At 43.0% G+C, this 15349-nt stretch overlaps 1 protein-coding gene across 6 annotated transcripts in view; it reads left to right on the top strand.

Moving 5' to 3' along the window:
* The window catches only part of LOC124619817 (TRAF3-interacting protein 1), a 244350-nt gene extending 231712 nt beyond the window's left edge, over positions 1-12638 (top strand). For all 6 annotated transcript variants that reach the window (XM_047146416.1, XM_047146417.1, XM_047146414.1 and 3 more), the window contains one exon: positions 12363-12638. In XM_047146416.1, the coding sequence (XP_047002372.1) occupies positions 12363-12504 (142 nt within the window). In that variant the 3' untranslated portion in view covers positions 12505-12638. The remainder of the gene's footprint in view (positions 1-12362) is intronic.
* The last annotated feature ends 2711 nt before the right edge of the window (positions 12639-15349 follow it).

The raw sequence follows: 15349 nt of genomic DNA, 5'->3' as shown, positions 1-15349 counted from the left end.
ATGTGAAAAATGCCATTGGCTGCACATGTAGAGGCAGGGGAAAATCATGAAATAAAAATGATGATGACGACTGTCAAATCTACAAATTACTTTACGCAAGCCAGCTTACAAAAATAGACTATAGCAGTAGCTGCTAGATCTGCAAATAATTCAACAATAGGTAATTACTACCCAAGCCACATTCTTAGTTCTAAGGTTCATACAAAGTACAATACAAACACACAAATTGACTTCCACTAGAATGAAAAGCTGGCATTGAGTCATTTCCTGGTGCCATCAGCATGGTTTGTTTCTGGAAACACTGAATGCTTACAATGTCACAATTTCGTCACTAGTCCACAATAAGGTGGTTGAACCTAGTCTCCTTAATAGCGCAGGACTGACAGAATGAGGAGTAGTGCAGCAGTTGAAACACCACCTCTACGAGTAGGACACCGTGCAGATCGCACTTATGCTTAGAATACAGCAACTTGAGCAACAACAGTGCAAACATGAAAATATCCCTGAAAATGTGAGGAAGAGAGAAGTACAGGTGGCAGCTCTAGTCCAATCAACATATGTGAACAACGAAACACAACTATCTAACCACAAATCCAAACTACTAACATAGAGGTCAAACAAACATTGGTAGCTGACAACACCAGCCTAGATATGATAAACAATGAGAAATGATTGATGTATGTGACAACCAAGAATGTTGCAAATGAACTTGTGACAAACAAGCATATGATAAGCAAGGGAGTGACAGGCAGAACCGAGTAATGAGGGAAAGAAAATAATTTCCGTAGATACTGGCAAACTCATAGATTAAAGTGGTGATAAACAACGTGGGGGTAAACAGATTTAACAAGGACCTGGAACTTGAGGAAAATTGTCCCTGTTATGAAGGTGCAAAACACACTGAAGGGACCAGAAGAAGTAAGACTTAAAACATGGTGATCTAAACACTTTGGAAACAAGCCTTAAATTAAGTAGGTTTCAGCATAGAGATACGCTTCAGACTGCACTGCAGCTCTGATCCGTCAGTCTCACCCAAAGGGAGGCTAATTTTGTTTTCTGACAATGGAGCAGACAGATAGGATGACAGTACACAAGGGGAAACTATCAACAGAGTCACTCAAACTCTATAACCTTCTTCAACAAACATGTTTGTGGAGATCAGAAAGTCTAGATAGAGAAAAAGGTTTTTGAGATATGATCAGAGCCCACAGTATGGTATTTTTTTGACCACAGCAAATTGGTACAAAGTGCTTTGTCTGTGCAAAATTGTTCTGAGGCTCCTGCAGCTAAATATGATGCGGAATACTTCAGTGGCTGCAGAACTCTCGTTGGTTATTGATGAATATAAATGTGACACCTTATGTTTACAGAACCCTATATGTCAGGAATGGACAACTAACCTGCCTCGTGCCACAGGCCACGTAAATCATTGGAGACAGCAGTGCCACGGTGGCAACTGTTGTTCTCAGCTGGAACTTCAGTATCACTAGGATAACTCAACAATGCAATAGCAATTTAGTAGAAATTGAAGTAAACAGTGACAGACAAACCTGGGTGATTGTCATTATGTGTTCTCGTGCACAAGATACCTTCAGAGATACGGTAGACTATGTAGCACATTTCTCTAGAGATTGAAAGTTACTGATAACTGTACACGTGAGTGGTAAGTTAAAACTCTGCAATACATGTAGAACTGATGATAAGGGACAAATTGTTAACCAAATAAAACCGAATAATAATGTATTTATATTTAATAGGGAAGATCAACCACACATATATAAGGGACATGCTGCTGGGATGAACAGTATCAATATTACTTTAACCAGTGCCATAAAGATAAATGTGGATATCAACAGTTACACTGCACTTTGTAACCATTGACCATATTATCACCATTATAGACATTCATGACAAAATGACACACTATAATACAGACAACTGACTCATCATAAACAAAGCTGAATGGAACAAACTCAAAATGCACAAATATCAAGAACTGGACAATAACATAACCAGTAGCATCAAATGTAGGACACTCAATTTGACTGAAATATTGCAGACAGCACATGGCATCACTATACCACAACTATCGAACAGACTGAGGACAAAAACACCCTGGAGCACTGAACTAGATTGGGACAGGACATGAGGCAGGAAGGGAAACTGTATCAAAGGACAGTCACAGCGAGAGACAGACAAATAATAACAAAAAAATATTATATAGAGCAGTCTCGATCGCATAAAAACACTTTTATTCTCAAGTACTGATTGGTTTTGGCCCAATGTGGACCATCTTGGGACTGTATGTCTTTGATGACATGTGGAGACTGCAGTTGACATCAGTCCCTGCTCCTTGTCATCACCTCTACACATCACCACTAGAGTACGGTCTGAAGATGATCCACATCGTGGCGAAACCAGTCACCACTTTTGAATAAAAGTGTTTTTGTGTGATTGAGACCGTTCTGTGTAATTTTTCATTACTGTTCATTGTAATCATTGCTGTGTCCAAACTGTTTACAAAAATCACCAATAGACAAATAAGACTACAGAAATGCAATGTTCTGTTTAAAAATGTAGTATAGATGATTGAGAAACAGCACTGGGAGGAATACGGCTCAACACAGTTGCAAATTAGCATGTGGAGTCAGCGACAAAATAATACAGAAAAATTAAGTCACCTCTGATTCTGGGAGTGCTAAAGCAGGATGACAGTACAATGACAAAAGGATGGAGGAATACAGTGCAACTATTGCTGAATACACCCTTGCCAGATGATGACCCTATAACAGACGCAGCAATGTAATGCTGACTAAGAAACAAACTAGACAGTGGGGGATACAACTGTAACCATCAGCGACCCATTCAAATAGGAGGTCACATTAGCAATAGCGAGAGTAAAGAAAAACAAAGTTCCAGTCCTAGGCAAAATCCACTCAGAAACTACACAACAGGTTGCACCAAAAATAACACCATATTTAATGGATTTATTAAATGATACTTGTTTCTCATAAGGATACCTGAGTTGTGGAAGACAGCTAATCCCGTAGTAATTTTAAAAAGTAGCTAATAAAGACCCTTCAGAACTGGAATCATATTGACCTGTAAGTCTTCTAAATTCTGTAGCTAAAGTGTAGAAATGGCTCCTGTGCTATAGCCTAAAGGAACATAGAGAGCTCTACAGCCTTTGCCAACATCAATATGGATTCAGAGCAAGGAAATCAACTGATAATGCAAGAAACAAAATTTTCAAATTATAGGACACACCCTTCAAAAATGTGCATCTCAGATTTTAATACACATTGTAGGCATCTTTGATAATCACTGGTTGCCTGCACTGTTTGCTCGATTCCGAGAACTTCAGGTAACCGGGTCCCTGTGCATTATTTTCCTGGATTGGTACCAAAACAAAGTAGCAGACTGGCAGGTGGGTAGCCACAGAGTAGTCAAAAGGAATACAAAGGGATGCCCCAAAGCTCAATTTGTGGACCCATCTTCTGGGATATCACAACTTAACTCCTCCAGCTTCTCACAGAAGGAGGCGAGCACACCAACAGGGTCATGGCCTATGCTGATGACATGTTTTTTGTGCTATATTCAGACATAGGATTGACATTAGAGAGCAAAGCCTATGGTATCCTCAATACAACACAACATTGGTGTAATATAAACAAATTAACATGGCACATAAGACAGCATATGAGGAGCAACTTTTCAAAACTCATAATGTGTAGTGGAGAACAAAATTGAGGTTGATACAAAATCGTGTATTTTATGACCTGCTCTACACACCCCTGTAATCAGATCCCATCAAAATGTGTTTTCAAGCCTACAAAGAGAGCTTTGAAAAGTAGCAAATGCAAAAAATTGCATTTTGTTCACCACTATGAGTGAATCAAACTACATTAAGCCCAGTACAAATTGAATTGGTCACATGTCTATCAGGGCATGGAAATAAGTTTGCAGGCAATTATGTGTACACAAATCCAAAAAGAATGTTACAAAGTGCTCATAAGACAACCGGTTACTAGTTTTTCAGAAGCCCTGAAATAAATTTCAGTCCTCATTCAAAACATACTTCCAAAATGGCATACTCAGATCATACACTTGAGTGGCACTTCACTGCATAAAAGATCTTACCCAATCCACATCCAGCAGCAAAAGATCCCAAAAACAATTCTGCATGCTCTCAGCTCCGTTAGTCGCAAGACCACTACTCAGTCAAAACTCCATCAGCAGCCAACCACACTTGGTTGCAAATGGTCATTTACATTTAACATTTAAATGATTATCATTAAGATTATTTATCACAAAATTCAAAATGTTCTTGATTTCATAATTGTTATAAAATCCACACTTTTTTCTTAGACTGTTACATTGCCAGAATCCACATTCACTAGTCAGTTGTCTTACTGTATTTATGTCTTCCGTTTCAACACTTCTTCCATTGGCACTACATCCCTGAATGGGACTTGGCTTCCTCAATAATTTTCTGCCATTCCTCTCAGGACTTCACCGTGGACCTACAGTTACAGCAACTGACTCTGACAGCGTCCTCTCCAACCTCGTCACTCCATCTCAACCTAGGTCATCCTCTTGCTCTTCTTCCTCCAGTTTCATTGCAGCAGGCTTTCCTTGTGGGATCTGTCTCATTAAGTCCAGCCTGTCTCAGTCTACACAGCTTTATGAACTTTACCACATTATCCTCCTTATAGCAGTCATTAAGTTTGTCATTTCTTCAGCTTCTCCAGGTCCCATTTTCGTATACAGCTCCAAAAATCGTCCTCAGTGTACTTCTTTCATGTGCTCTCAGTTTGTTTTCACCCTGCTTCACAATTTTCCATGTTTCTGAGCCATAAGTAAGTACTGGACATGTCAGCATTTTGTAAAGTCGGCACTTAGTCCCTCGTGATATAAGCTTGGATCTAAAATGTCGCAACATTCCAAAGTAGCATCGGTTAGAAGCACTTGTGCAAGCCATAATTTCAGTAAAGGTGGTGCCACTTGTTTCTATCTTTGAGCCCAGGTAGGTGAAACATTCCACTCACTCAAATGTCATTCCATCAAGGGTTATTGTGGGCTGTAAAGGTTGGTTAGTGCCATTATACATATACTTCTCCTTTCCTTCTTTAATTCTCAGGCCCATCTTCTCTGCACTCTGTTTTAGAGCTGAAAATGCACTTTGTAGATCTCTAAGTGTACTGCCCATTAAATATAAGTCTTCTACATATCCCGGCAATTGTACAGACTTATAGCAGATAGTTCCTCTTGTATGAATATCTGATTTGCGTACCTCTTTTTCAAGGGCCGGGTTGAAGAGTAGGCAGGAAAGCCCATCTCCTTGCCTTAGCCCAGTTTGAGTGGGAAACTGAGGTGATAGCCTGACTGAACTTGCATGGTACACTGGGGTACTTTAGGGTGACCCCTATTAAATGCACCAATTTTCCAGGCACTCGAAATTCCCGCATTGCCTCATAAATTTTGGCCTGGTTTATTGTGTCATATGTAGATTTAAAGTCAATGAAAAGATGGTGTACACCAACATTGAATTCATTGGTTTTTTCTACTATTTGTCGGAGAGTAAATACCTGGCTTACAGTTGACTTTCCTGGTCTGAACTCGCATTGATAGCTTCCAATAATATCCATTTTGATACAACTTTATTCAAATGTTATTTTTTGTTTTTAATACCAATTTCTGACTTATCATTCAAAACACAGTCAAACCTGATATGGATTTAAAGTAGATGTGTTTCATTGTTGCTAACTTCTCTTGCCACTTATATTTTTATTTATTAATCACTTTTCTCTCTTGTCAGAAAATTCTTGGTGAAATTTCCCACAATACACATGTTCCAACAGACAGTGCCACAGCTGTGATATGTATTGTCATGTGACTCTTACAGAGTCAGTGCCTTCCAGCTGCTGGGTGGTGTGCAGTTGACATTGTAGGACTACACAGAGGTGCTCTTAGAGCAAAAGTCAGTTCTTTACATATTTCCGAACATCCATCCGTCTATACTTCCACCAAAAGGCTATCATAGCATTTGTGGCATGTTGGCCTTTATGGCATGCCTGTAAACTGTCATGACATTGCGCCATGTGCAGCTCTTTGTGTATCACTACTACCCTGTTACCCAAGTGGTTCTTACAGTATAAGATACCAACCCCTCTGACAAAATCTGTGTCAGAACCATTCCAGTAAGATTTTACATCTCTTTCCTGTGCTTATTTCAACTCTTCTATGAGAACATTGTCAGTCTGGACAACCTGTACTTTGCAACTTAAGCCATCATCATTTTGATACGAGGGTAATCCCAAAAGTAAGGTCTCCTATTTTTTGTAAGTACATAGAACTGTTTATTTCTACAATGGTTTACATCAGTTTACTGAATGAACATTTAGCTATTTTTTGACATAACCACCATTTCTGTTGATGCATTTTTGTAGACGCTGTGGCAGTTTTTGTATGCCCGTCATACCAGCTCGCCGCCTTGCTGTTCAGGAAGTTATGAACCTCTTCTTTCGCCTCGTTGTCAGAGCTGAATCGCTTTCCGGCCAAATGTTCTTTTAACCTAGGGAACAGGTGATAGTCACTGGGTGCCAAGTCAGGACTGTAGGGTGGGTTGGTGATTATGTTCCACTGAAACTGTTGCAGGAGAGCAACGGTTTGCCAAGCAATGTGTGGGCGAACGTTGTCATGGAGAATGTAAACGCCCTTGCTCAACATTCCTCTTCTCCAGTTCTGAATTGCCCGTTTGAGTTTTTTCAGAGTCTCACAGTACCTGTCAGCATTAATTGTGATCCCAGCGATTCAGCTCCGACGATGAGGTGAAAGAAGAAGTTCACAACTTTCTGAACAGCATGGCGGCGAGCTGGTATGACATAGGCATACAAAAACTGCCACAGCATCTAAAAAATGCATTGACAGAAATGGTGATTATGTCGAAATATAGCTAAATGCTCAAGCTGTAAACTGATGTAAACCATTTTAGAAATAAAAAGTTCTATGTACTTATAAAAAGTAGGAGACCTTACTTTTGGGATTACCCTTGCACAAACAACCCTTTTATGGTGCACATCATTTTATCACAAAAGTTTCAGTGCTCACACCAGGCCAGCATGGTCAGTGATCACAGTGAACTTCCACCCCTACAAATAGCATTTGAAATAGTTTACTCCCAAAACAAGGGCCAGTAACTCTTTCTCAGTAGCACTACAGTTTACTTCTTCTGAATACACCTGTCTAGAAACACAACCTATGTGATTTTTTTTTTCTCCATTATACTCCTGACTAAAGACAGCTCCGAGAGCATAATCCAAAGTGTCTGTTGAAAGAATAAAGGGTTTTTCAGACTCTGGGGAGACCAGCAAAAGTGAACTACTTAAAGCATTCTTGTCTCATGGCTATCTCACACTCTTCTGTCCACTCAAATACAGCACCTTTCTTCAATAACTTTGTCAAGGGTTTAGTCACCATGGCATAATCCTTCACAAAACAGAGACAGTAATTAGCTAGAACAAGGAGTGACTGTAGCTTCTTAAAATTAGTAGGAACTGGATAATTCTCAACTGCTTCTGTCAACCTTGGGTGTGGCTTAACTACGTCTGCACAAATAATATGTCTCAGGTACTGGACCTGTGGCTTTGCAAGCAAACACTTCTCTATTTTTGAGCTTAAATGAGCACTTCGCATCTTGGGCAACACACTTTGTAACCTTTCTGCATGTTCCTCAACTGTTCTTGAAAAAGTTATTATATCATCCAAGTATAAGACACACATAGTGGGCTTCAAGCCTCTCAATAGTAATTCAGTGAATATTTGAAAAGTAGCAGGCACATTCCTTAGACCAAAAGGCATACAAAGAAACTCAAATAATCCAGAAGTGGTTTTTGTTGTAATGGCGACCAGAACAGTTGCGAGGTTGAAGTGACAGAAAGCGCGGCAGGACCCGCGGAGCAGCCCGCGAACAACAACACAACAGGAGAGGGCAGACACAACCAACGAAGGACAGAACAAACAACAACAAGATTGAAACAATGGAGTCACAAGAAAACCTAACAACCATGTCCACTCGTACACAGATCAAGAAAGTAAATAGGTTATCTATGGCAACGCAAGATTAGACTCGCTGGCTGAGCGAGAGGCGGGTGCTTAAATACTTTATCGGGGGCACCACTATTGGCCGCTGGAACCATGTGTTCCACTGTGGCGCCCTCACACTAAATGTGGGCCAGGATGTGTGCGCCACCACAGCTTACGGTGCGATGGTGCAGAGACCTCTAGGGGTCTTCGACGTCCATGACGTCTGGCGGGGATTCAAATTCCACGGCACGCGGTACCAGAGTTTTGGGTCTATCCTGTGGCGCAATCGAATTTCCTAATCTGTCCATTGTTTCATCAATATGCGGTAGAGGATGTGTTAGGGGTTGTGACCTGATGTAACACTCTCTCATCAACACACAGACGATAGGACTTTCTCCATTGAATGCCTTTTTAGAGACCATGACAATAGGCAAAGACCTAGGCTTGTAGAGGGTTGAATTATCCCTACAGCCACCTGCAACTGAATAGTTTTCTCAACAACAGATTGTAGGTGAAATGGCAGTCTATATGGTTTCAGGGTGATAAGTCTAGCATCTTCTGTGGGAATTTCGTGCAGTAAGGGGTTAGTTGCTGGCAAATACTCCCATTCCTACAATAGCCACACATATTCTTCCAGAACTGGGCATAAAAGATTTTGCTCTGAATCAGAAAAACATGCAATTTCTCATGTAACTGATTTCTTAGAAAAGGCATAATTGCATGAACCTTTCTCTCTGGCAACTGCTTTTTCCTACTTTGCTTAAAGTGTTTTGCATATCGAACTGCTTCTTCAGTTACTTCCTCTTCACTGGCCAGTACAGTTCCAAGTGGAATCTTTACATCTCTCTGACCAAAACACATACTGATACTCATATCTTCTTTTTCACTGCTTTTGCATTACTTATGCTCCTTTTGACATGGGATTGAACCTAGTTGAGAATGTCATTCTGTCTGTACAGATCAACCAGAAAGTCCAATCTCAGTGGTATCTGAGTTTTGATATCAATTCAGAGAACTTTTCCCTTTCCTCTGCTGATTCTTAGGGGGGTGATCGTTTTTGATGCCCATGTACATGGTTTTATTGGAGCCCGTGGAGTAGGCCTCACACCACAGGTTCCTCGCGACTGAGGTGTGCTTATTGCCAGAACAGTGAGTTGCCTCACTCAATTGAACAGTTCACATCTTATAATCTATCAGTGCCTGAAAACGGCTCATGAAATCGTTCCCAGAAACAGTACCGAAATCTCATCTGCATTTCCTGACCAGCTCCTTGTCAAACTTGTACCTTCTCCCATCAATCTGCAAGTCTACTTGTCAGTGCCTACAGGAATGATTTTATCATCACCTAAACCTCTGATGTTGTTGTATGGCAGTTTTAGCACATACTTGTCACATTGTGACACAAATAAAACACTAACTGGCCTCCTTTTTTTTATTAACATTTTGACAGTTCTTCCTCTGAGCTTGCCTTCTAACACTATATTTTCCACTTTACTGATTTCTCACTTTCTCAAATGGTTCATTGCTCTTGCAGGGGGCGAGTGGACCTGCTCCACACTCATTTTCCCACAGTACACTTGTGTTTCCCCATTGTGCCCACCCATTTTGCATATTACTTTGTGATGTGACCACTGCGGGAAACCACCTCTGATTTTACAGACAGCTGTCAGTTGCATGCACTACCATATGACATTTTGTACAACAGGGAGTGCAGCAGTGCTCAGCTATGTGGTTCCGTTCCTCACGCTTATAAAAATTTGTATCATTTACAGAAGCACAAAAATGCCTCAAATGGCTCTGAGCACTATGGGACTCAGCTTATAAGGTCATCAGTCCCCTAGAACTTAGAACTACTTAAACCTAACTAACCTAAGGACAGCACACACATCCATGCCCGAGGCAGGATTCGAACCTGCAACCGTAGCAGTCACGTGGTTCCTGACTGTAGCGCCTAGAACCACTCGGCCACCCCGGCCGGCACAGAAGAACAACATGGCTCATTGCTATGCGGGGGAGTTCAAACAAATCGACCCACATCCTCATGTAGCAGAGTCAGTCTCCCAGCTTTGTCTAATGAGGTGGGGGACACCATTGTAACTTTATTTCAGGAATAAACACATCAGTAACTCTCAGGTCAGTTTCCTTGATGAGAACCTCATTTCATGTATCATCTATGCCCAATGCATATGTGTGGCAAGATACATTTAGTATTCTATCTGCAAAAGCTTTGAGATCCTGCAGACATTTTTGTGGTACAAAACGGACAACTGCTCTCAGTAACAGATGAAGCTACTTTTATCAGAGTCGTGTTCTGCGCACCTCTTTGCCAGCACATACAAACTTGTTGCATCATGTACAGCATCAACAGAATCCACAAAAGTACAGGCATCACCTGAAAATTGCGACTTGGTTACATTCAGAAGAAAACTGTCCTTCCAGGAGCAAGTATGCCCCACATCACAGACATTCTGCAAAAAGGTGATAACACTCTCACAGAGTTTTCCCAACAAAGAAGGGACAAATGAAACCACAGGAAGCATAACCCATATTGGTACATTTGTTTCAGTTTCCACTGCAGAAGCCCAGAGGTGCTCGCAGTAGTTGGACTTGCCGTCTGTCTAGTTTCACGTTCGAGTCAATGTAAAAAGTCAGCAATCTGCTCCTGTAACTGTATTTTCTGTAATAACAACTTACTAACCTGCTCTCAGATGAGAGTGACATTATCTAGTCTTGGCATTACCGGCAGTAGTGACTTTTTGCCATTCCTTCGACCAATTTGCCACAGACTGCTTGTTGGGCACAGTTACTAGATTTTAGGCCAAATTTCTAGAGACAAAAGGTGTTACAAATGAAAGGAAGGTCTCAACATTTAACTACAACATTTAATTAACAAAAACACCCCATGAGAGTGACATCCAGAGCAGCAGCTCACCGATAAGATGAATACGAAGTACGTGGGCATAGCAGTGGGACTTACGTATACCTTTTCAATGTCAAGTGAAGAGATGCAGCAGGTGTGGGTCAGCAACAAGACGCTCACTGTCAGAGACAGTGGCAACGACATCAGCACAGACCCTCGTCAGGCAGCGTGGTGATGAGGAAATGTGGCACATGCCCCCAATGTTGGTGTAGGTGGGTAGGGCCGTTCTAGGCCGGTTGGCACAGCAGTAGAACATGTACCGCAGGTGCTGTGCGGGCAGTGACTGCTAGGCCACAAAAGCTGCCATTGTGGCAAGAAAGGGCCCGATGAGGCCGAACACTCGGGAGTGCTGGTGGCTCACATCACCCGTGTGCTCACAGGTGCAGCACAGCATTACGGAGCACGTCGAGCACCGAGTACGGTGCAGTGTACCAACTCTCTCTTCCAAAAATAAGAGGCCACTATCCACGAAATGACGTGTCGACCCAGGTTGAACAAAATTTTATAAACTGTAATAACTTTTTGGCAGAGAGTTAGCACAGAGCTGGGATGTGGACGCCTGGTTGTGCTACAGAATTTCTCAAAAAGAGAATTGTAATGAGAATTTCAGTGTTATGTTTGGTGTTTATTGCTGTAAGCCCTGTTACTAAGGAATATAAGAAAAGAGCTGAGCTACAGCACTGGGAGGCCGCTGGAATCAGACTGAGGGCACAGTACCGGTAAGAAAGCCAGTAGGCGAGAGAGCGACCATCTGTCTGAAGCGCTTCTTGCCGGCCCTCTCCACCTCTCCGACACGATGGTTTCCGACCTTCTTATCGGCTGGCAGGCTGATACACTAAGGTATCCCACTGTTAGCAAAGCCTTTCGGCTGGTTGTGGGCAGGGGCACGTCGAGTAAAATCCAGTACACACTCGCGCAGTTTCGGCTACTGTCTCTTTGTAGAATTCAGTACTGGAATAGTAAAATAAAGTGCAATAAAATTTTAAAAGGAAAATTCCTCAATGCTCGGATTTCTGTCTCAGTCTGGTTGCTCACAATGTACACCATCTTAAAAACTGTACCACCTCTTTTTAACCATACTTGAAAACTCTGCATATTTTTCTTCTGTTTCTAGTTAAACATGTACATTCTAAAAACTACAGTCTGTTTAAAAGAACTGAAATCAAAATTTAATTATGTATAGCACTCACAGATTGGAAAATAGTGGTCTTCTCAACTTTCATGCAGTATTAGTGAGAGTACAAAAATTACTGTAAAGAATATGCATAAAAGGATAGTTGATTTATTATAGCCATTAGTGCAGTGAAGACTAATTATGTATTAAATACTTATTTAATCTTATCATTCTGTATTTCAGCCAGACATACCAACTAATTGAACCATTGAGAAGACAACTGCAACACTTGGGAAAAGCTACTGAAGACCAGCAAGAGCTAATCACTGCTTTAAAAAGTAAAATACTTCAAAATGACGCATATATACACAAACTAGTGACATGAGGCTCACTGCAAAAGAGGGGGAGGAGGAAAGAATCTAAACTGCTTGAAAATTTCTCACAAGAATTTGTTACGCATTAACATGTATGTATATTGCAGCTAGAAAAATAACTTAGTAAAGATTTTCTTTTTCCTGACATGCTCTTTGTGTTAAATTCTGTGGCTATGAAAATGTCTGTACCCAAGCTTTGTTCTAAGTGTCAAAACATTTCACGCTAAAAACAAATAAATGTGTGACTTTAAGGCTGCAGAATTCTTTCCAATTGCAGCTTATATAGTCCATCAGCTTCTTATTTGGCTTTAGCTTTGCACAGCTGAGTGGACCTTATTTCACAACCATCCCACCAGCACTAAATTTTAACTAGTCCCTGAGAATCACTGTCAAGGTTCCCATATCAGCAGTCAGGAATAATGCTAACCTCTAGATCATGAAGGAAGTAAAAAAAAGATAATTATTTCCAACTTTAATAATAATGATATATAACATATAAACTACTTGTTTGGTTAGGTAGTGTCATGCGGAAGGGGTCAGAAACAGCAGCAATGTGACTGTGCGCAGATAGGCATAGGTAGCGCCGGAACAGTAAATGGGAAAATTCAGAGCAATGCGGTTACTAATGAGCTCACAGTGGTCGCAGGCATTGCAAACCAGTTCAAAGCACAAATTGGCGTCAGCAGTGCATGATATGTAGCTTCATACACTCCTGGAAATGGAAAAAAGAACACATTGACACCGGTGTGTCAGACCCACCATACTTGCTCCGGACACTGCGAGAGGGCTGTACAAGCAATGATCACACGCACGCCACAGCGGACACACCAGGAACCGCGGTGTTGGCCGTCGAATGGCGCTAGCTGCGCAGCATTTGTGCACCGCCGCCGTCAGTGTCAGCCAGTTTGCCGTGGCATACGGAGCTCCATCGCAGTCTTTAACACTGGTAGCATGCCGCGACAGCGTGGACGTGAACCGTATGTGCAGTTGACGGACTTTGAGCGAGGGCGTATAGTGGGCATGCGGGAGGCCGGGTGGACGTACCGCCGAATTGCTCAACACGTGGGGCGTGAGGTCTCCACAGTACATCGATGTTGTCGCCGGAAGGTGCACGTGCCCGTCGACCTGGGACCGGACCGCAGCGACGCACAGATGCACGCCAAGACCGTAGGATCCTACGCAGTGCCGTAGGGGACCGCACCGCCACTTCCCAGCAAATTAGGGACACTGTTGCTCCTGGGGTATCGGCAAGGACCATTCGCAACCGTCTCCATGAAGCTGGGCTACGGTCCCGCACACCGTTAGGCCGTCTTCCGCTCACGCCCCAACATCGTGCAGCCCGCCTCCAGTGGTGTCGCGACAGGCGTGAATGGAGGGACGAATGGAGACGTGTCGTCTTCAGCGATGAGAGTCGCTTCTGCCTTGGTGCCAATGATGGTCGTATGCGTGTTTGGCGCCGTGCAGGTGAGCGCCACAATCAGGACTGCATACGACCGAGGCACACAGGGCCAACACCCGGCATCATGGTGTGGGGAGCGATCTCCTACACTGGCCGTACACCACTGGTGATCGTCGAGGGGACACTGAATAGTGCACGGTACATCCAAACCGTCATCGAACCCATCGTTCTACCATTCCTAGGCCGGCAAGGGAACTTACTGTTCCAACAGGACAATGCACGTCCGCATGTGTCCCGTGCCACCCAACGTGCTCTAGAAGGTGTAAGTCAACTACCCTGGCCAGCAAGATCTCCGGATCTGTCCCCCATTGAGCATGTTTGGGACTGGATGAAGCGTCGTCTCACGCGGTCTGCACGTCCAGCACGAACGCTGGTCCAACTGAGGCGCCAGGTGGAAATGGCATGGCAAGCCGTTCCACAGGACTACATCCAGCATCTCTACGATCGTCTCCATGGGAGAATAGCAGCCTGCATTGCTGCAAAAGGTGGATATACACTGTACTAGTGCCGACATTGTGGATGCTTTATTGCCTGTGTCTATGTGCCTGTGGTCCTGTCAGTGTGATCGTGTGATGTATCTGACCCCAGGAATGTGTCAATAAAGTTTCCCCTTCCTGGGACAATGAATTCACGGTGTTCTTATTTCAATTTCCAGTAGTGTATGATACTAGAGAGTAAGTGTCAAGCTGGAACATTTAGGTACTTGAGGGGGTTTCCGAGAGACTTCATGTAACTATTTGACGTGGTGCGAGCACCAAGCATGGAGAGGATTGTAAGTTAATGACCTGAAACCCCTAAGATCTCTCGTATATCATCTGAGTTGACATCTACATCACATGATACTACATCCCTCCCACCTTTAATGGTTCGAAGGGTCAGAAATGGCCAGGACAGTGCCACAATTGACAGGGGTGGAGGAAACTGTTGATCTTGGTAACCACCTCGATGACTTCTTGCATTTTGGCATCTGACTCAGCCACTGGAATTGTGTCTGCTCAAGCTGCTAGCTAGAATTGTGTGTGGCACTGGTTGCACCAGCACTTTCTGGTGTGGGTTCTTGTAGTCAGTTGGTGGGCAGTTATTGAAGTCCATTGGAACCTCTGCCTGCCACTGCCACATGGCCTCATAGGTTGGCATGCCTTTGCAGCCTGGGCACCGGGATGTACCTGGGTGGGTCTGGTGTGTGCCTATTTGTTACCATGGAGCTGCAGCACTGTAGTCCCTGGATGGCCCACATGGAGATGCTTTCTCTGCTGGTGCCTGTGATGGACCCTTATGGGTTCACGACATTGAAAAGCTGGTGCTCCTGTGGTGAATGCCAAAGGAATGAGCCCAGACTAGGCAGGCTATGCAGTAATATGGTGTATATTGCTGTGGGTCCTGGGCTTGCTGTTTTG

The sequence above is a fragment of the Schistocerca americana genome, chromosome 6, assembly GCF_021461395.2.
Source record: "Schistocerca americana isolate TAMUIC-IGC-003095 chromosome 6, iqSchAmer2.1, whole genome shotgun sequence".
Taxonomy (NCBI): domain Eukaryota; kingdom Metazoa; phylum Arthropoda; class Insecta; order Orthoptera; family Acrididae; genus Schistocerca; species Schistocerca americana.
Note: the sequence above shows the minus strand (reverse complement) of the source record. Positions and strands in the feature narration are given on the sequence as shown.